This window comes from Sinohyriopsis cumingii, chromosome 8 (genome assembly GCF_028554795.1).
Source record: "Sinohyriopsis cumingii isolate HCF-2022 chromosome 8, ASM2855479v2, whole genome shotgun sequence".
NCBI classification, from domain to species: Eukaryota; Metazoa; Mollusca; class Bivalvia; order Unionida; family Unionidae; genus Sinohyriopsis; species Sinohyriopsis cumingii.
In genome coordinates, this window is record NC_142968.1 from 24,549,603 (window position 1) to 24,573,301 (window position 23,699).

Here is a 23,699-nt window from a genome sequence, read left to right on the forward strand (position 1 = left end):
TTGCACAGCGTCAACGACAACGTCACAGAAACGTGTTATCGTTTCGTGCGTCATTCCTCTCAGTCACATATTCGAGATTTGAAGATATGTCCGCAATGGTACCTTTGTAGGCAAGCGCACAGTGCCATTATACTGAAAGGGTGACAACAGTCAAGAAATTTGATATGCAGATGATGTTGGTCATGGTGGCAAAGCTGTTTTGTCGAAACTGACAGTGTGAATGCAAGTGATGGCTGCAGAAACACAGTTGTTATCGTTTAGAACATCTGAAGGAATATCACCGCTGTAATTTCTAACGTACACCACAGACTTGTATAACACCAAGGTTCAATGGTTATATACTTGGACAATACGATACTGCGACGCACATAATATTATTCTGTTGTACTTAGATCCGATTTACAAAACATTTTGACAAACTAGTAACTATTTCCAGAACGAATGATTGCTTTTAACGATGTTCCATTTTGCAAATTATAAAGCTCTCTTCATAATCTTTGAAAATAGTTTCTGAATCTACAGAAGATTCCAGGAATTTATAAATTGATATTCTTAATGCAAATACTGTTAAACTGTTTCTGAATCCAACGGTATATATACCAACCATTCAATCCTATTTCATCATAGGTCCATGTAACTGTAAATTAGACTAACTTTTGGTGTTAGAACTGAGGACAACTCGTTCCCAAATTTAGTAGCATTGTTTGGCACATATAAATGCTCAAACTGAATGAGGTGTTTCTTAGGAATTATCCATGAGAATTTATGAGATCATGTTTGGATGTGTTAATGTGCGTGTCTGTGCATAGGTGCGCGCGCGTTAGAGAGAATCTGTAACTTCAGACAGAAGAATATTTTAATTCATCTGACACATAAAAGCAAATAGGTCACAACAGTGGTACCACGACATGATTAGATGACCTAACACTGTAGATATGTACATGAAAAGGAAAATCTTATCGATAGTATTGACTATTTGTTTTGTATTGCAGAAACAAATAATAAAGTAAGACAAATTCAAACTAAATGTTTGTCACATAAATGCAAAACCTAACCATCTGTACAACTTATTCAAATAAAGGAATCTTTGGACGGACAAATCAATAGTGAATTACATGAAACTGGTACAATATATCTTCATAGTAATAATTGCACGGATACATACATGTTGCCACAGAAGGCATACTTCATGATTTCGTTCAGAATAGTGATGCAAAAAGAATTAATATCCAAGCAGAAAGGCCTAACACTGAACATCATATTTGAAAACTCGTTAATGTCTGTACTCGAGAAAGTCAAACAATGCCTCTAGTTAAAACTACATAAAAAATTTGGATGAGACACGCGATTTATTTATGTGGCTGTAGTCGAGAAGTGATATCTAAATGATGACCGTTTTTAACGAAAAAGTTAGAATTTAAGAGAAGATAAAATGTGTATGCATTAAATAGCTTGTCTGTAATTTAGCTGAATTGATTGTTAGAAAGCAACAATATTTTCAGCAACTTTGTAACATTCAGGTGCATTTTCTATACTGGAAAGATTACCGCAATCTGGCAACTTCATGGTATTTACTCTATAGTCAGAAATAGAAATATATTGACTGTGCAGACATATGTGTATCATCTTATGCTGCGATCATATATTTTACTATAAGGAATAAGGTTAATGCCGCTCCATACTTGAAATAGTAAATTCTTTATTAATGTATCATTGTCTCAAGATAGAGGACCCTCATTTTTATAAAACGTTCATCTATAAAGAAGATATTGACATATGATTTGGAACTCTCTCGAACTCTCTCTCTCTCTCTCTCTCTCAGGCGGACATAGGCATATAATTTAGATCTCTCTCTCTCTCTCTCTCTCTCCCAGCGGATTAAGACAACGATTTGGAACTCGAACTATCAAACTCTCTCTCCCAGCGGACATAGACATATGATATAGAACTCTATTCTCTCTCTCTCTCTCTCTCTCTCTCTCTCTCTCTTAAAAGGGGATTGATCAATAATATGCAAACCTTCAGTGATAATATAACTTTTCATTAGAAAAAGATATCCCACAACTAAACATAACATTTATAACAATCAACAAGGGGAAAATAAATGTGTACCAATTAAGTTCACATATGTGTATCATCATGACTTTATATTCAAATGCGTCTTTTGTCTTTTGGAATAATTAAAAGATGCTAGCATGAAATGTTAGCAAAATAACAGACACTATTTTCTATAAGTAATCATTGTTAAAAAATTGTTTTCAAAAACAAAAGAAACACAGTATAAAAATAATGAGCGTGTCATTTATATGGCTTTACAAAAATCACCAAGAACACCATACTTAGTAAATATGTGCATTTGTAAATGTAAGAGAACCCTCCAATATTACCAAAGTAGTTGCGCTAAACAATATTTGTATTTAAAAAGAAACAACCATAAATGTCAGAATATATAACAGATCAAGATATTAGAAAAATCAATGTCAGTCAAATGTAATTATCAACTACTAAGCATATTACATTCTGATAATAAAAATATCATTTCAGACTCAACACACATTGTTACCGGCAATAAAAATGTGTCTCCTTTTGACACCATTTATATCATTCTTTAATATAGAAATAGCTGAAATTACATTTTTTTTCAATGCCAGCCTTATTAATGACTGGATTTATGTGCTACAAAAAATCTTCCTCTCGTGCAAAACAGACTCAGCTAGAAAACACTTTTTGAGGAATAATGCAGAACTTAGTACGGGATTTTGAATGCTGGGTAAGCTATCAGAACGTTCTTTAACAAAAGCAACTGTACCAATAAATTATTCTTATAAACTGCAAAATATTTTACCATCACTGGTTGCATCTATAATCAACATGTCATTTGTGTTCAGGCACGACTACTTCTTTCCGAAAAATAGAAGGACAAGTCGATTCTGCTCCATACATCAGTAAACAACAGTGGCTACTAATTACATGAGTAGCATTTATAATATTTATCAGGCGAATCGTTTTCAATGAAATTGGTTGATGTTGTAGTATGCATATGAGAGGTCTCCAAATATTTTTGCATAAGCTATTGGCCTCAGTATTTTTACAAATAATGATAAATGTAATGATCTACTCCGACCTTTGCTTCCTCCGCTTTCTCTTGGTTTGTTTTTCTTTTGTTTCCGTTTGCAATGATGATACAGAACTTTCAAGATAATATGAACCCATCCAGTGAGCGCACAGTCCTAAACAGAAAACTCTTAAAATGAAAATTACATCTCTTTCTCTATTCTAAGGGGCATTCAAAATACATGAAGTGAATAGCTAATACGGTGTGTAAATAAGTACTTATATAAAATGATTTCAATTGCTTGACAAAAAACAGATAATACAGTAAACGGTTCTTAATTTGAAACTTTGGAGTTTCATTTACGCATGTACAATAAAGTCGACAAATTGTAAGTTGTCGGTGCCATCTGTAAACACATGAAAAATGGCTTCATCTAAAAGTAGTACTTCTGGTACTAATTGATCAACTAGCCAAACTATACCTATTCATATTGAAGTTCGTAACTAGACCTTACACATATGCTTAATGTTCCAGGTACGATATAATCATTATGTTTGCCCTTTCCGAGCATTTCGCATTTTTTTCTCTCGTTAGTCTGTTTCGTGACTTGCTATGAGGGATTATGTTATGTAGTCAACCATCAGCACGTTACTCTTCCAGATCTGAAACGGTACATGCTTTAAATATCAGAGATGTTGAAACGGTTTTTAAGGTTTACAAAGCCTATACGCACAATACTTTATGGACTACAATTACAAATATAATAGATCTCTGAATTCATATTCATAGTTTCTCAGTAAAATAATAAAGTCTGCTTCAAATTATATATATATATATATATATATATATATATATATATATATATATATATATATATATATATATATATATATATATATATATATATATATATATATAAAAGTCCTTCCATTATACAAATATGCTTTTAAAACAAATATATTGTATATATATTTTTCTATGCTCACATACACAATTATTTCATATATAGATTTTTCGTTTTACGTTCGTGTACATTTCAACAACAAATTGCTTATACGTACTTATATACTTAATCCACGAAATACCTATGTACTCGCTCACTTTCTACATATATTTAAAATTTCAAAGACAAATGATAAAAGGTGGCAATTGCGGCATAAATTAATCAACGGTTGAGTTTCAACTGGCTATTTTAAAGGAATCACACTAAATATATCGGTTATATATCTTCTTTTACATCTTATAGGGCGGGAGAGTATCGCCAATTGATAACTTGTTTAATTGTGGCATGGCAACAAAATATTCAGTCCTTTGATTGATAACAAAGCATTGCCATTGATTGACCCTTCCATTCTGACAAAGCAGAAAAAATACACCAATTCGTTTTCAAAACACTCCAAGAGCTTAAGCCATCAACAACTGTTACGCTGATTTTGCCGAAGCTATCCAGAATGATATAAAGCACATTTGTCAGACGGTCGTCATTTTGGCTGTCTCTCCCCCTTGGTCAGTGTCTCTGGAGAAAAGTTAAGGAATTCCTATTAAATTGAAGATCCTGCTGGCATTGAGTTTCGTGCCTACATTCTACTTTCGTTCTGCATTTGAAAATTTGACAGAGGCTTGTCAAGAAGAAACGACATCACTCATCGACTATTGGGAGGACACTTATATCAAAAGGAGGAGAAGAAATTGCACAGAAAGTCATCGCTTCACCATCAACGCGTGGAATGTGCATGGTGGCGTTGTGATAGTCTGCTGCGTAGAAACAACTTATTTGATACTTCACATATATTATTTCGAAACACTGTTGATCGCAATGACCCTCTTCTTTTCAGTTGATCGAGTAGTTTTGCCTTTAGAAAGACCACGATGATATAGAAACTGAACGCCAGCAGTTCGGAATGCTTTAGATAGAAGCTGAACGACAGCAGTTCGGAATGCTTTAGATAGAAGCTGCACTGTAGAAATATGTTCACCTGAGCAAAGGATTGAAGGCAACATTTGCTAGCTTGTGGAATGATTCTAAGGGGCATTGGTCATCATTCGGTTATATATTTTTATACTCACAAATATGTGAAGCATTCTTCATTGCTTGGAAATAAGAATATCACAAACGAAAATAAGATCTGCAATTTTCTAAATGTCGTCTATAATATACAATTTTCTAAAATGTATTATTTTTAATGCTTTTTTGTCTTGAGCAAGAAATGATCCCACTGACAAATTATTTAAATGACAATGATCAATTTTAGCTATATAACTTTATTTTCGAACACTGAGATGTGTACTTTATCTGTTAATGTTGTTTTAAATTAGAATATGAACGAAAATATCATCATAATAATTACGTTTTTTTATTTAACGTTTTGTGACATTGCTCGTATTTTAGAAATTAGATTATAAACGAAAATATCAGTATCCATCTAAATGTTTTCTATAACATGCTGTTGTCTAAATTATTATTAGAAAACGTTTTGTCGACTCTCTTTTGTCATGCACTCTTTTTTGTCGTCTCGGTATTTGTTCGTAGTTATTTTGTTGTGTAAAGTAAGTATAGGCATTTTATACACTGTGCAAACTTCTCATCCGTAGATTGTTCTGAGGAACTAATTGATGGATGTGTATCCAATACAACAGCGTGTAAAACGTCATGACGTGATCCTCAGAGAACTGCAAGGAAAAATCCGACTTTGCATACAATAAAACTGGAATAAATTTGAGAAATGACCTTTGTGACATTTCTTAAGATCACATTTGCACGATTACATAGGCACCATGAACGCGTATTGCGGCAGGTGCGCGGTTAAATAATGCGACGATAAGATTCTAGATATAAATACTGAACAAAGACATTTTTTTAAAACAAGAACTCACGTGTGGTCTTCCCTTCCGCTGGTAGTTCTATGCCGCCAGTGGGCACCGCGGTCTTTGGCGTCGCCACTTCAGAATTCTTTAAACATTTGCATTTGCCTTTAGGACATTCCTCCGTAAGCTCTCTAGAAGTTCCAAAAACGTAACAAATACAAATAAACTTTTACCCCTTGGAGACATATATGTCAGATAACTCTGGATTTGAATTCCTATATTTTTTTCGTCTTAATGCGTGGAGAAACATGATCAGTAAATGGTGAATGCACTAAAAACAGGTATGTACAGCTAAAACATTATATATATATATATATATATATATATATATATATATATATATATATATATATATATATATATATATATATATATATATATATATATATATATATATATTAGTCAAATTACATCGATATAAAGCAGTAACTGATTTCAAAGGCATCGTGCATATACAAGGATGAGCTGTAGTAAACTAAAGTCTGCGTATAACCTTGTAACTTAAAAAAGAAAAGGTAGATTAATCATTGTTTAACTTCTTATTGGAATAGTTCCACAGAAAATACTAATGTAATTAAAAAAGGCGCATATCGATATATAGATATATATATATCTGTGTGTGTGTGTGTGTATAATCCAGACAGATATTAATTGCTAGTCACCTGGTAAATATCATTTGTTAAGTCCTTTAACTGTTACACCTTCATGTGCAAATGGACGAGGGAATACTTGTAGTTGTGCGAATCTGTCATTTAACCATGTTCTAGTTAATATAATATTTTGCTGTGATGACTACTAGTCTTTCTTTCATAAATAATATTGCAGCAACGTTGCTGTACAAGTTTTCCTGGCTACAAACAATATTTAATTCACTACTTTCATTGTAATTTGGATCAGCATATAGTCTAAAAATATGTGAGGCCTTTTTTGTAATATTTCCTGATATGTCTCAATCGTCGTATGTACATATTTCGCATACTGAACACTTGTAAAAGAGAACACGTATTTTATTTGATGGACAATGGCTCAGTCTGTAATTTCGTTGCTTAACAAGTGATTACGTAATTATCATTGAATTTTCTTCCTTTAATTGTTCATGACATATGTTTCTGTGTAAACCATTACCCCGTATTTGCCATTATGGCGTAAATGGGAAAGATGTGATTCTTTCATGTGAAAAAAATTAGGCTCGTTTTCATATCTTTATTCTTTATTGCAGATCTAAACACACAGATATGTATATATAATTCAATTTTTGTAAAAGAAATGGATTTTCTGCAATACGATTGGCTGTAAACGGTCACGTGATACTGATCTGAACTTTTTTACACATGGAGAATTTTTGGGACTTCTTTCGGTTTGTGTACTGTTTCCAGTATAAATAAACATTGCAGACACGTCATTATGAAACGACTGTCTCATCTTTTAAATTTTGTATTCAGCAAATAAATATAAATTTTACCTTTTCATACTTTTTCAAATATTCTTTGATTGAAATGCATAGTTTACAATTTGGTGTTCGTCTGCTACATAGTCGTGAAAAATTACCGATTTTGCAATTTTCTGAGGAGTTTCTTGAACAATTAGATGACAAGGAGTTAAAAGAAATAATAGCATTGGATTTGACAATAATGCGATTGATGTTGCAAACGCTGAAAATGAAATAGAACGACAGAGATTGATAAATTCCCTCACATAGCACACCATGACCTCAGTCACCCCAGCCATACACAACAACAATACTAATAGCGTGGGAACGGGACCAATATATTTTGAGGCCGCTGAGGGATACAAATCAAGATTCGAGAAATATGTGGAGGACTTACAAACTATTGAAATAAATCAATACTCATAGGCTACTAAACGAAACACATAATGGGTCATTGGCGTTTTCAATAGTAATTTCTTTTATTTTATTTTTTTATTTTAATTTTGTTTGCTTATTTTATTAAAAAACATGGTGTTCGTGGTATGGTGAATATATCCACTTGCACACAAATTAAAACAAATATTTATGAGACCATTATTCAAAGACTGAATAAAGTTTTCAAATGGTAAAACTACCATCTCCACCAATGTGACTTAACACCATTGAAAAATGTATATAATATAGGATTAAATGATCATGGTTGGGTATTTATCGATGTGTAAATCTTACCTAATCACTCACAAAGTAAATAAAGTCCGAAGGACTTTATGTAATTTTTGTGAGTGATTAGGTAAAATTTACACATCGATAAATACATAACCATTGTCATTTAATCCTGATAATTCCAATTTCGTCCTTTCTTCCGTCAAATCAGCTTATTCCGTCAAGAATGCATTCCAATTTAAATAGCGCGTTCTTTCCTTTCATTCACCGCTTCACATCGCCCCATAAAATCAATATAAGACACACTCATGATTTAAACATGAAATATGGTTATTATGAAGAAAGTATTGCACTACAAACACGGATAGCTTTTTGTAATCTGAACTTGAACTGTCAGGCATTCGCGTACTGGCGTATGGAAATTAGCGTGGAATATAAACAAAGCAAAATGACGAACAAACAAGAGGTAATTAAAATATTTTAATATACTGACAGTTCATCTAAATCATTCTGCTTTGAGTAACATTTCTAAAGACTATAAAACTCTCTCTCTCTCTCTCTCTCTCTCTCTCTCTCTCTCTCTGGTCGGTTTAACTGAACTTTTACCATCATTCGTAAGTCTAGATACATAGTGGGATGACACAAACAAAAATCATCTACGCTCATCATTTCATAGATTTTAGCCCGTATCGTGCTAGGACGATTCAGAGAGAGAGAGAGAGAGAGAGAGGGGGGCCATCTGACATTTCTATATTTAATTAATATAATCGATTTTTGTAACATTATAATATGTTTCATAAACAAGAACAAAACATTAAATCCATCACAGTATGTGTACCACGTAACGGAGAATTACCGTATAATGTCGATATGTTTGGCAACTTTGTATCATTGATAAACACTGTAGATAAATCCTAAGGAAAGTGCACACATACCATCACGACGAACCATATTATTGTAAGGATACTTGGTGTAATTTCTATTTCAAGGTTTCAATCCAACCCCAATTCCTATTCTCTGTCACTCCACATTTCTGCGTGGTTTGTCTGTTATGCATGAGAGGGGAAGGGAGACGGTAAGCAGAAAGGATTGCGATGAAAATGTGTAACATATTAAATTCATTTAGAAAACGGGGATTATTAATACCTTTTATTGTTATTTTATACGTCATTAATGATTAATATGTGGAAATGTTCTAGAATCAGCTGCACACGGTCGCGAGAATGTTTATATATTCGTATTATTGCGCCATGGGTGGATCACAGTTTGATATACCAGTGGAACCAAAGCTTAAAATTACATGTTATTATATATATATATATATATATATATATATATATATATATATATATATATATATATATATATATATATATATATATATATATATATATATATATATATATATATATATATTGTCACGTTTGCCTGCCGCGATTACGTAAGTCAGGAACAAAGGAATGGGTTAGCGCAATGAGTATGTCGACCCTGCACTGTTACGGCGATTTTGTTTGTACAAGAACCCTTCGTTAGGTGTTATCGCTCGCATATAGATGTTAAAAGCTTTGTTCTAAGAACAAAGGACCCTCGATGCTATTGTAAATCTCTCCGCTTGACAGATGGCCTGAGGCTCGTCTGTTAAATTGCACCGACTGGGGGTAGAATTGATATCCAATCAGAATTGAGGAAGGGTGGGGCCATCAATTCGAATCAGAACTTAACAGTCATTTAAACTGATAACGAATTAGCGATTTGTAAGCCGTCGTACTGGTAAAGCAGAATATATTCACTCCGAGGGAGCCACTCGTGATTTGGCGGGAAAACTCTTAGTACATTCTAAGGACAGAAAGCTTCGTAAAGGTCAGTGAGTTATTTGCTCGATTGTTGCAGAATGTTACGGCATTGTAATTGTAATTAAGTGCAGTATGTATATTTACTTACTAGAATCGTTAGCGCGTAGAATTACGCTTGTATTGTTTAATTTACATGCGTACTTGAGAAATGAGCTATGATTATGTAGATTGCTCGCTCGTCAGAATTAATATTGTATTTCGCTATTTAGTTACTTCGTAGTAAACTAGTGTATTTATTCATGTGATATTCTAGATTTTGCCATTGTGAATTAAATGGTAGCTTGTAAAATGGTTGCAGTGTGTAAATTTAAATAATATGGATATTTGAATATTTGTGTACACTTGTGGGAGTGTAATGTACAGAAATGCGTCGGATTATTGTGATAGTGTTGAGAATAATGAGATTAAGAATATATATATATATATATATATATATATATATATATATATATATATATATATATATATATATATATATATATATTGATGTGACGCAATTTAGTGATTTCTGTATGATAAGTAGGATACCGCTCTTATTGCAACGTTGTTTCTATAAGAACGTGTGTGTTTTTCGATGTGCACGAATGCGTGACCAAAGATGTAGATAACCTTGATCTGATGATTGATTGATTGTTGATTAGTGTGAGCGAGATGGCTAACACAAATACTAACGTCCTTGTGTTTTTCGTAGGAAGCTTTTGGGGACAGAGTAGTGAAGTCCCGAGTCTCAGAGAGACAGGAGAGAAATAGGCGGAGAACGCCGGAAGGAGAAATAGAGAATAGAATTAGGCGGGGAACAAGCTTCGTTGAAGGAAGGAGAGAAAGAAAAGGAAGAGGAGAAAGGAAGACAAAAGGGGAAGAGGACAGGAAGAATCGGAGAACGTCGGAAGGAGGAAAGCAATTGGCGTAGTAAACTCAGATGAGTAGAAATCAAGTACAGGGGAAAGCCATCTCAGTAAAATCACGTGATGAAATAGGTTGTCACATGGTCGAGAGGAAGTAGATTGGTTGAGAAATTAATATCGTTTAACTTGTATTAAATTGTTATTCTTTTGGGTTTCACCTTTGTGTTCTTAATACTTTAATTGTCGATATTACTGACTGGGGGCTCGGAGCTTTACCTCTCTCTATCACTAATTTCACTTCCTACAAAACGAGCCAGGGTGGGAATTCCTCAGTAATTCAAATAAATATTGGGAGCATCCCACCCCAACGACTAACAGGGAGTCACATAGAACTTCATATATATATACATATACATATATATATATATATATATATATATATATATATATATATACACACATATATATGACAGTGGCTTTGAATAAGTCAATGCACAATCGATGTCAATGAATAATGTTCACAATTAAAACATTTTTACTCACTTCCACGATACTGAATTCCCCGTATATAGCCTCACGATAAATCTACCGAAGTCACCGGGATCCTTTGTGGTCGGTATTAGGACGTGGCGCCCTTTCTTTAGCTCCGTGGTGCCGAATATGCTTCTGGATTGCATGTAATCCGATTCGTACGTCAACTTTCTGCTGATGTGGACTCTGTATTGATTGTTTTCCTCCACCTGAAATAATTACAAACACATGACATATCTACAATGCTAATCTCAAGAAAAAGAAACATTTCATATTTTGCCACATTAGATAGCTACAAGCCTCGAGGACTGATGAAAGAAACGCCATCGTGGTTTTACTATTATATTTCAGTACACATTAGTATAAACTTGGTCAGCCTTTAAACTATAAATCTCCGTTAGGTGACATCTTAAGCGATAAATCAAAAATAAAATGCAAGCAACGTAAAAATTCAGGGTATTTTCGTAGTAAAGTAGATATCCAACTGCACTATGGCAAACCACAATAATGCCAGGTTTTCTTCGTAAAATGTTTAAAATACTCTCAAATAATGCTCTGTTAAACACGACAATGATAATGACATACAATGCTCACTTTAGTTGAAATCATTAGATGAAATGTTTTGTCTTCGTTAACTTTACATTGTCAAAAATTGGTCAGTATGTTACGATACTGAATACCGTCATATTGCACACACGTGCACGTGACGTGTGCCTAAAATAGTATAGTGCATTAGGAACTACTTTGTAAGCAAACCATGTATACTAATCTAGTCGAGGATTTAGGTTTTGGTTGATCAAATTTGTTTGTGAATGAACTAAACAAAATATTTTGTCCATTTGAAAGTATAGATGATACAGTGAACGATGTGGACGAGTTGGTTGTTAGAAACGAAACTTTGAAAGAAGCCTACAAATGAACGTGATATCGTAATTTTATCAACAAACGTGAGAGACGCATTTATTGAAAAATATTGTTCTGTTCTGATCATTGAAACGGTTATTTAGCAGAAATGTTTGTAACTTTTCGCAAATAGAATGGTGCAGACTATGACCAGTGCCCTTTAGGGTCTTTACAAATATAGCGTATAAAAGCATATTGACGCGAAGGGCTATCGCATATCTATCAGAGAAGTACCATTTTACAAGTCTGTCAAAATAGGGCCAATAAGCTAATACAACAAAAACATTATTTCTGCTGGCTAAATGGACTGTCACACAACAGCTGCTTTGCAATTTTCCACGTGTAACTATTTTGATACAGTGTTAGGCTAGCGATAGGAAACGCACACTGTATGATACAGGTCATAACTGGGGTCCCTCCAACAGTGAGATGCAAGTGACAGGGCATAAACATATGTCTTCTGTAGCTGGTAATAAGAATGGTAATACATATATTTACATGTATGCATCATGAATTTCCTCAAAATGTACTTTCTTATTTAGTTCTACAAATCGGAATCAGATGTCCTGCAAAACCTAAGAGACACTGAAACTGTACTGGAATTTCGAGTACCGTTTCCAACTGAAATCTGCACCTAATTTACCAAATAATCCAGTCCATCATAATCAGAAAAGCCGAATTGAGTTGGATCAACATAAAAATAAAATTTGTCCATTCCAAGCCAAACGGAAAAATTGTTTCAATGCTCATTCATTCACAGTATGACCCTAAATTTCCATTTTAATTAAACCAAAACGACAAAAAATGTTCAAACTATTATCGAGCGCGCGAAGAAGTTCAAAGGTCGCTTCGGCGGTGCTATGAACGCATTAATATATATATATATATATATATATATATATATATATATATATATATATATATATATATATATATATATATATATATATATATATATATATATATATATATATATATATATATATATATATATATATATATATATATATTGTTATTGTGTATTGACGAATCTACGGTTGTGTATGTATTTTTTAATACAGTATAAATTGAATAACCTTGTGTCTTGTAATGTATTTTTCTAATGAAGCCTTATGTAGAATAGCAAAATGAGTATATCATAAAAAGGTCACTGCATTTGTAGTAAAAATATGAACTCATTCTCTCGGAATAATATTTCTCAGTCTCAGAGGTTGTTCAGTATTATTCTGAAGAGAAAAAAACAACAACACAACCTTATTCATATTTTCCCATAGAGATGCAGTAATCTATAACTATCATATAGGTTTGGCAATCCTTGTGCAGATTGTGTCACAATTAGCAGTTTGAATGAATGTACCGAATACGGTGGTTAATGTAATGTCTAATGTTTCTTAACCATGATACCGTATACTCACCCAAATGGACACCAATGAATCAAACAACTAAAGATGTAGCATTACTGGTCCTCTCTGTAACTGAGCTATTCCGCCATTATTTACCTTCATGATCTGAAATCCAATTTCGTTCAGCTTTAGTCCATCTTGTTGCTCTAGTGACACCATGATCTTATCCCGCTGACTGCCGATATCAACCATGAACTGCCAACAAACAAAACTGATTACGTGACTTCATGTATATCATTTGAAATATTCTCATATTATAAAATGATTCCATTTTGAAAATCAACTCTAGGAGTCGAATGATTTCACAAATCATACTACTGACAAAATTATCAGGAGTTTTTACAAATAATCAACATATATTGAACAATGGTAAGTAGAATCTCACATTATGTATAGAAATGGAATTTGTCAACTAATTACGATGTTTCCTAACTACGTCTCACAGTTACATCAGCCATGACATATGCATTTTGACTGGACTCTTATGAAATAAGCATACCTTTACTATCCACAATGTGCGCTGATTTTACTTGTTTTTCTCTTAATATTGACGAGGCGAATGCCTTCAGTGGCGGAATTGTAATGTACAAAAGCAAATATGATCAACGTTCAGACCATTTTTTTATCTTCTTGGCGGAGTGGAGTTAGGGACATGATGTTATGAGGTTTTATTTCTCCTTGGAGTGGGAATGGGCACTAAACATTGACTAGGTGGATAAATATATTTCTTGCTCGCCTTAATTACCTGCATATCACATTTCATTATGTGGAAAAGTGTATGAGGTATAAAATAAAATTTCCGACATGAGCCATCTAACCTGCACACCAGGTAATTCGTTGGTACTGTGATTGTTGCAACAACAATACTATTGATAGACCATTGCATCTACCCTCAAAGCAAACTCGTAGTTGTTTGTATTGATTCATGTCAGCCGCTGTTTGATACATAGGGATACGTCAGGGCCTTCAGGTCAAGATGTATTCATACTCCATACTTAATGAGGTGTTTTTCCCTCTGAACCAGGGCAAAATAGAGTTGCTGTTTCTATTTATCTCCTCTTTCAATCGTTTGAAATAGATACATATTTGTTTTTTTCTACAATGTAAATGGAATTGGTTTGTTTTTATTGCAGATTTAACATATTATGGTCTATATCGTGCAGAGGAAATGGGTACTCTGTTTGTTTCCTAAGGTCGCACCAAGACATTTATACCAGGGCTGACATGAATCGCGATCAAAACATCGAACTTTGGGTTACGAGCCTGACGCAATACCAACTGAGCTACCACGGTTCTCTTAAAATGAAATGAACACGAACTGAGATCATATCGAGTTCCATTTGGTGCAACTAAGAATATCCATCAGTAGACATGCGTGAAACACAAACAATTCGGGCAAGCGATAAGGAAATACAGATTGCATATACATAATACGTGCCAGATCAGCCTTACAAGCTTAGCTGGATATGTTCTAAAGACGAAGAATGGTTCTATATCGCTGTATAAATTTTGAAATCTCCTTCTGATCGCGATGGACGCCTAAGTGGTCAGAGCGTCCGCCTCGGATGCGGAAGGTAACGGGTTCTGACCCAGGCCGAGTCATACCATAGACTTATAAAATGGTACTAGCAGTTGCCTAGCTTGGCACTCAGAGTTAAGAGGTTTGTGTTAGGACTGGTGGTCTGGTGTCAGGATAACGTGACTGGGTGGGACATGGTACCACATATTCGCTGAATGATGCACAAGTTCATGACCACCATACAACGCCACACTGCAGACATCGCAGTGTTATGACTGAACAATTGTTAAAGCTACGTTAAAAATCCAAATCACACATACATATCCTTCTATTGTGAGAAAGAACAAATTTGATCTTCGACAGATAAATAAATCTAAATCTCTCTTTAAAAAGGGCTGCAAAAAGTCGGAAATTTCAGATTCAGTGTGAAACGTATGAAGGTTTGGTTAAAATATATCCTTACAGCAGGATGCTTAATGCAGTTGTGTGTATGGAAGATCGTGATGGTTTCGGAAAATGGCGGATATTCAAGCTGCTTTGAGAACCTGTTCTGTAAATGTCCGGCTGGTTTTAAAAGGACACTCTACAAGTGGGTATCGTTGTTCTGTGGCGTACAATAAAAAATTCATTGTTCAATACATGCCATAAAAACTTGGGTCCAAAATAATGGTTGGGTTATAGCCGTAAGACTCGAAATATGCTGGTGAAAGTTCAATACCAAATATCACGGAGGGATATACTATATAATTATGATACATAATGTATCATATGTCGCATAAATAATTACTTCCACAATGTATGTTATAGTCACATATCACATCAATTGTAATGTCATGTACCATATATTTTCTAAAGAGTTACACAAAATGTTCTGATATATCGTGATGAACAAATTCTGTGAAAGGGCACAGTCTCTAGTTGCTTAATAAATTTAGTGTTACCTCTAGGGTCTTAAACTGAACAAGATTATGTAAAACCCAAACAAGCATTCAAGTTTTCCACAAAAAAAAGTTATTAAAAAAACCTAAAATAAAAAAGTGAAAGAATTTAAGTAACTTACAGTGTAAAAATTTATAGAATGTAATCATAATAATCCTAATTATATTATCGATTTCTCACTAATCTGGAAACTGTTCAACGGTATTCCGGACGAAGCCTATATATTGCTTATGTGTTATCATAATAACAACACTGAATTTAACACAAGTATAAATCTAAATGTTTTACTTCAGTTTCATTTCGTGAGCGAAGAATATCACTGGGGTCTGAAAAGTTTCACATAATCCGATGAAATTAGTTAAATATTCAAGTCATTGAATACAATCACATAATCCGAAAGCACTGACTGTTTAAATCAATAATTATCCACTTGGCTATATCCAACCAACATGTAATTATACATCACCATGTCCTTATAAATGACTCTTTCAAACACTAGCACAATAATTGTACCAGAATAAAATAAGTGGTGTATGTGTCATTATAGTGTCCATTTACGTTTTCAAATAAAGAAAATCGGAATCATAATATTTACAAGAACTATTTGAATCGCATCATTCCCTTTCACAATAACATGGTCTTCAACATGCAATAAACGGTCCTGTTCTGACCTTCAGATCTCATTGAACCAGTCAAATCCTAGAGCGTCCGTGTTAACTCTCCATACTTTTAATTATTCTTTGAACCACACTTACTTTAATTCCATTAATACTCGCGTGTCATTCTTGATTTGCTTAGTCGTTGATTTCACGTTAGCGATCGGCCTTGTCGTGAATGGCACTCTTTTACTATAGTACTAACCATTGAATTAAAACAGTTAAAATATAACTTCATGGTCTCAAACGACTTAAACAAATTTATATTATAAATTCAAATGATGATACATAATTCCGTAACAATATATATATATATATATATATATATATATATATATATATATATATATATATATATATATATATATACGTGAACAGCTTAAGCTTAACAATGTTGCTTCAAAAAATGTAAGTTTTTACCACAGCATAAACTGTGAGGGGTGATGTTGTAAGAAAATACCATACCTGAGGATTGCTGAAAACCAAACTGGAGTTGCTCTCACTGCCACCACTTCTTCCAGAGACATTCCATTCGCCGTGAAAAATCCTTTCATGCCAGGATTTTTTGATAGAGAAGAAGCTGGTGTTCTCAAAATGACTGATGTTAACATTGGAAAAGTTTTTGACAAAATCATCGAAAGCCATCCTGGTGAAAGAAGCAACAGATTGACAAATCAATGTTACGTATCACAAAAGTTTGCTTATAGGTCTAGAAGAGATTAAATTGTTTAGAACACTAAGCGATACATTTTCCTTCGTTCTATTCCAATACAATGATATAGACCAGTTTGTATCACCTGTCCACGTGGTACATGATTTATATCTTGAGATAGATCAACGGAAGCTGTTTGATGACTGATTTTTCAAAGAATTTGCAAACCTTAATGTAGCTAACTCATGTTCAGAAAATTGAAGATAAATGTCTTTCATAACAATAAAAGTTGGCTGCATAACCAAACTGGCATGAGCGGATATCGAACGGCTATTCTTCGATTATGTGTCCGGCTCTCAACCAGTTGAACAATAAATGCTCCCATATCAACCAGGGATATAAATGTTGTTTTGTCATTTTAGAAAACTACTAGGGCAAAGAAAGGGATGGTTACTAATGTAAAGCAAATCTCATAGGGATATGAACATGCCGAATACCTGACCTTCCGTGAGTAAAATCTCAAACCAGAGGCCCATACCCTGGCCCACGACCACTCATAGCCTGTGATATAGCTTGCACTATGACTCGAACATCACTGAATACAATGCTCAATTAGTTTCAAATTAAGAATGCTAACATAGAAGCTAATTGTGATCGGAAGACAACTGTCTCTTGTGCACTGAAATACAATCCAAACCGACCGCTCTGGTGGTCTAGTGGTTAAAGCGTCCTCCTCGGATGCTGGAGGTGGTGGGTTCTATCCCCGGCAGAGGCATACCAACGACTTATAAAAATGGTACTAACAGCTGCCTCGCTTGGCGTTCAACATTAAGAGGTTAGTGTTAGGACTGGTCGGTCTGGTGTCAGGATAATGTGACTGGGTGGGACATCATGCTACATGTCTGCGACATGAAGGTACGTGATAGAAAAATGAATTTTTCGTGTTGAAACTATTTATCTTTTTTAATGCAGTGACCTTGACTTTTCATCATCAGCCCTGAATCAACAAGTTACGTCCTTACCCCAACTGCATTTTGTCCACAAAATTTGCTCCAGGTATATTATGATGAACTAATTTCTCTCTCTGGAAACCGTAAGTCCTCTTGAAATCTTAGTCTTTTTAACTTTTCGGCCCGAATTTGATAGGAAGCTTGCGTACCCCATGTGTAAACCATCCAGAAAGATTAGTAACAGTAGATAATGAAAACTTCAGTTTTTGTGCGAAAACCATTTTTTTTCTTTACGTCACAGTGATCGTGACCGTTTCACTTTCGACCCGAAATCGAGACTTCCTTCCTGTCCCTTGTACAAGCTATACAAATGGCGGCTCGGCTTTGATGCAGAATTACTTTTACTGAGCTGAAACGTTATTTCTTTGCGTTACCTTTTGACCTGATATCGATAAGTTCTCTTCTTGTTTTTACTTTCATACTGCAAATGCAAGTTAACAACAAAGACCAGTGGAATATTATGCAGAACTTGCATTATTGTGCGGAAATCGTAATTTGCAAATGAACTTACCATATGATCGAAATCACAAACTGTGTTGATCATCATATTCAACGCTTGATGCTAAGTTTGTATTATACTGTTTCAATGACACATGTGAGGTAAACCGTTTCCAATGCACACTTGCAGATTTTAAGAAAGCTGTCGATCACGTCTAGAGAACAGAGTTGTCGAATCAAGTAACTACTGTTTGTACAACTAATGAAGAACATGAATAGAGATATATGTATACAGTCAGTGATGAGTTTAACTTGTTCAAGGAATTGAAGTGCGGCATGCTGAAATATTTTAACGCTTGTTCCATTCCTTTGTTTTTTTTTTATCATATTTGTGCAAGGAAATGGCAGTATGTGGTAATGATATTGAATTTTAAACTTCCTTGTGTATTTCAAAGTGATATTTTATGCTCAGTGTAGTCAAAACGTGCGAGATATCTTCAGATTATGAATAGTTGAGTTATATATCGTGATACCTGGAAAATGAATGAAAACCTACAAATATCTTGGCATTATTTCCACAAAAAGAGGACGATTCGTGTTAAATAGCTAAAACAATGTTTCTTAGTTAAAAAGACGTGTTTGTTTTGAAGGATCTTAATGTAGACTTGAACTTATCTGTAGAATGTCAACTTATATTACCGTGAACAAGTGTGGACATCTAACAATGCAACACCCATTGAAGAGTGTACCCTGATTGTAAGATATATATATATATATATATATATATATATATATATATATATATATATATATATATATATATATATATATATATATATATATAAAACTTAGAAAATTTATTCAGCTTAAACCTACCTACCCTCAGACAAAATAAAAGAATTAGTAACTGAAAGAATACGTTGACGAAAGTAAAGATATGAAAATTATTACCGATCTGACTGGCATGATTCATGAAGCAAATGTTTTAATTAAAAATTATTTTTTGTTAAAATTAGTTAAATGGTTACAAATTTTGAGCTATAATATGAGTACTAAGGATAAGAAACTTAATCACATTATTTTTTTCCTGAGGATATGAAACGAACTATTCCGAATGAAATTATACAAGAAGATATCTCAATTATAACAGCAAAATGTAATATGGCACCTAATTCACTCAATACTGATCCACATTGTTGCATTATTAACTTAAATACTTGTGTATATAAATGGTATCCATAACAAATATGTACGAATATAGTTTTATTGTATCGAGCGCGGGATGATATCAGTACCGTGATAATGGAATGTCATCCGATTCGAATATGGTCGTTTCATTTAATACAATAATAAAAAGCTCTGTAAAAACTAAGATGTACGTCACAAACGATTGTTATCTTCGTTTATGCTTTCCAATCAAAATAACCCTGCGTTGTAGCAATACAGTTCTCAGATTCAGCAGATAGAGTAAAAATCACTAGATTGTATTACCTGTCACCTTATATGAATGTCATCAGGTCTTGTTCTCTTTAATCCGAATAATTATCTAAGTAGACTTTATTTATATATGCCACTCTTACAAAAGAAAAGAATTCAAGAATAAAGTTCTAACTGTTACGTGTTGTAAGTATTGCATAATGATCTTCTAGAGCTATGTGCATTTATTTTCTTAATGCGCATTAATACGAATATTAATGAAGGCAGCGCGGTGACCAGTCGACTCTAAGTACACAAGTTCTACGCATGAAAAAATAGAAACATATTACTATTTAATGCTATTACTGTTTTATCACATTTAATCAATGGATGTTATACAAATATAACTATAAGAAATTAACATATTTTATAAGGATAACGTTTATCTTCTATTATCTGTTATTATTTGGAAAAGTTCTTTGGTAGCCAGTGGTACGATAAAGTTCAGAGTACTAACGAAGTGTGAGATTTCTAGTTCATTTTATTATTGGAAATTTTTATTTTCTGTCTTGGAAATATGGCAATTGTTGCTATTACTGGTGCAATTATATGGTATATGAATCTTGTGGAATAGCGTGTGGACTGGTGAACGAACCATTCCAAGTGGTAAGTGTAGTTTTCATTTGAACATGACAATGTTTGATTTGACTCGGGCTGGTTGGGGGTGTTTGACAAGGTTTGAAGAGCGCAGGTCTGACATAACACATTCTTAGTTGTTGCCGGCTTTGCTTATGCTCTTGAGAGAGTTTGGAGTTTTGTAACCAGTGACGTGTGCCTGGAACAGTGTTTTCTGTTTTAATTCGTTTCGCACAGCATCGCGAATTTTATCCTATATAATGCTCAGTAAATTTTCAAATCAGCTTCACTTAATCTCGATAAAAGAGTAATTCGTTCACACGAATTATTTTAAACTAATTAGGTACTTTTAGCAACATTAAATGACGCTGACCTGAATAATCTACCGAGTTACAGAAATAACAAAATTCGCCATGCTTTATGTACTTTCGATCATAACACCAAATGGCTCGACATCGTGGCGAGTTTGTGTCATCTCTCTTACAATGGTTTGTATGGTATATAATTAAAGTCTGAATGACCTTAATTTCCTTTATAAGTGAATTATATATATATATATATATATATATATATATATATATATATATATATATATATATATATATATATATATATATATGTGTGTGTGTGTGTGTGTGTGTGTGTGTGTGTGTGTATGTGTGTGTGTGTGTGTTCTTGTTTGATCTCATAACAACTCCGTCAGGCACAGCAGAAGACACATATGTTTCTTTGTTTAAATGTAGTTCCTTGCGCGTGGACACCGTGAATGAGACGACCGGACTGAGACGACCATACTTTGATAAGAAAAGTAAGGTTAGTAAAGCATGTAGGTTTCTCTATCGCATGGCTGAAAATAAACATAGATGAGCTGAGTTGATATTGCCTTCTACCGTACTAAGAATTGCTTTCAAGTTTCGATAATAATATGAAATACTTGTCTAACAACACTTTTTATGCGTCTTCTAGGTGTTGGTTGTGGTTCTTTGGTCGGAGTTAATTTACATATTGCACATACTGTCTATCTATATAATAAGTTCTTTCCCATTATCTAATAACCATGCAAATAAAGTGTTATCTAATTTAATTTTTCTTCTCATATCTCTTAGAAACAGCAGTGCAATTTCATTTATCGCCGTTGGTTACTTATATCGCTACAATATTCGTTTGCTTTATGATTTTCTTGCTCGCAAAGTTCGAATATTAAGAAAACTTGCGGAACTGAGCTAAAACTGACTTACTACATAGTTTTAACGTTCCCCAATAGTTTTGCAACGAGGTTTGGGATTAAGATTTTTCCAGATAATGAAATGTTCACATTAAATTGTAAAGGTAATCACCAAGAGTCGTCTGAGGAAAATTCCATTTATGAACAAAAATGAGAAATAAGTACTAATAAAATAATGCAAAACAACTAAAGTCACCAAAATTCCCCTTCTCTTTCAAGGCTGAGTCCTAGTTTTTGCCACTCTGATTGCTTGATCTTCTGCCATTCAGGAGCGCTGTAATAATTGAAATGCATTCTGTATCATATACGAGTCCATGTGTATTTTATTCTGTTGTGATTAAGCTCTGAACATTTTACACCAAGGGTACATATTTTTTCATGAAATATTTGTCACTGTTATGTAAACGTTTAGCGCAAAATATAAAAGGATAATGTAAACACAAATGCATGGTAACATCGAACATGGGAACATACCGCGTAGATTGCGGAACCCATTTTAAAATCGTCGCCAATGCCAAATCTGCAAATCTAAATGAGAACATGAGTTTAGTAGCGATAAAATAACCTGCTTTGCGTGTGTCTATCATGGGTTTGATACTGGTTGTCGACATGAGCACGATTCGGATGTGACCATCTATATTCTGATATTTAGCCAGTTAAGAGAAGTTGTCTGTACACAATGCTTAAAGGATCCGAGACAATTCTATATTTATTAGAGTGATAAAGTAGTGCAATTATGAAGGGCAAACATTTTGGAGACATTTTTAAAAAATTCTTTTGATTATTCGATAATTGTATTCATGCCTTAAAAATATCAGAAATTATTTCTAAAACGTTAACCTAGATATCAGATTTTTGCTCAAGAAGTCAGGAATTCGTGCTAACTTCTAAGTACATTTATCGCTAACAACAAAGTCGAAAAAGAAGTATTCTCATTTATTAAAAACTGCTGTGCGACTCCAGTAGAATAATCGTTGTCTTATAACGAGTTTCCAAATGTAATAACATGCTTACCCTTTTGACCAAGGACCTGTCCATTCACTGGTTCCCCAGGGGTTTGAAAGTCTTATCATTATCAGCTCACCTGACCCCACCTCTTCTTGCAGACCCTTGTCCATTTTAATTCTCAGGACCTTAGTAATGCAGTAGCCATGGCCTTTTATAAGCCCTTGATTAGCCCTTGTCCCTATCTGTTCAACAGGGCACTGAAATTAATCAAATTTGTGTGAGATTGAGAACTGAACCGTGTCATATTAAACAAAGACTGGTACAAAACTGTATATTTAGCTAGTCGACAAAAACCAAAAAACATCACATTTAAAACTCGCCTTCTTAAGACCGCAATTTCTCAAAATTATCATCATCATTATTACTAATTTATTATTGTTATTGTTATTATTATTATTATTATCATTTTTGTTGTTGTTGTTATCAGTATTAGTATTAGTATTATTAGTAGTAGTAGTAGTCGCAGTAGTAGTAGTAGGAGTTGGTAAAGGAGCAAGACGATTAGGAGTAGTTGCTGTTTTGTTGTTGTACTGTGTCAGTTGTTACATACATGTTCTAAGGATTGTCTGCTTACGTTTCTCACAAGGACTGAAGTTCTGCACATCCTCATACATTTTGATTTAACAGGTAAATTTGAACACAAAGAAATAACA

The 23,699-nt window shown here is 33.8% G+C and overlaps 1 protein-coding gene across 1 annotated transcript in view; it reads right to left on the bottom strand.

Annotated features, from left to right (window-relative positions):
• Positions 1-838: 838 nt before the first annotated feature.
• The window catches only part of LOC149793155 (calpain-5-like), a 91,408-nt gene continuing 68,547 nt past the window's right edge, over positions 839-23,699 (bottom strand). The window contains exons 14-20 of the mRNA XM_089967084.1: positions 23,053-23,243; positions 22,235-22,312; positions 17,127-17,307; positions 13,644-13,742; positions 11,254-11,450; positions 5,930-6,051; positions 839-3,717 (exon numbers count right to left, since the gene is read on the bottom strand). Coding sequence (XP_089823210.1) covers positions 3,704-3,717; positions 5,930-6,051; positions 11,254-11,450; positions 13,644-13,742; positions 17,127-17,307; positions 22,235-22,312; positions 23,053-23,243 — 882 coding nt within the window. The 3' untranslated portion in view covers positions 839-3,703. The remainder of the gene's footprint in view (positions 3,718-5,929; positions 6,052-11,253; positions 11,451-13,643; positions 13,743-17,126; positions 17,308-22,234; positions 22,313-23,052; positions 23,244-23,699) is intronic.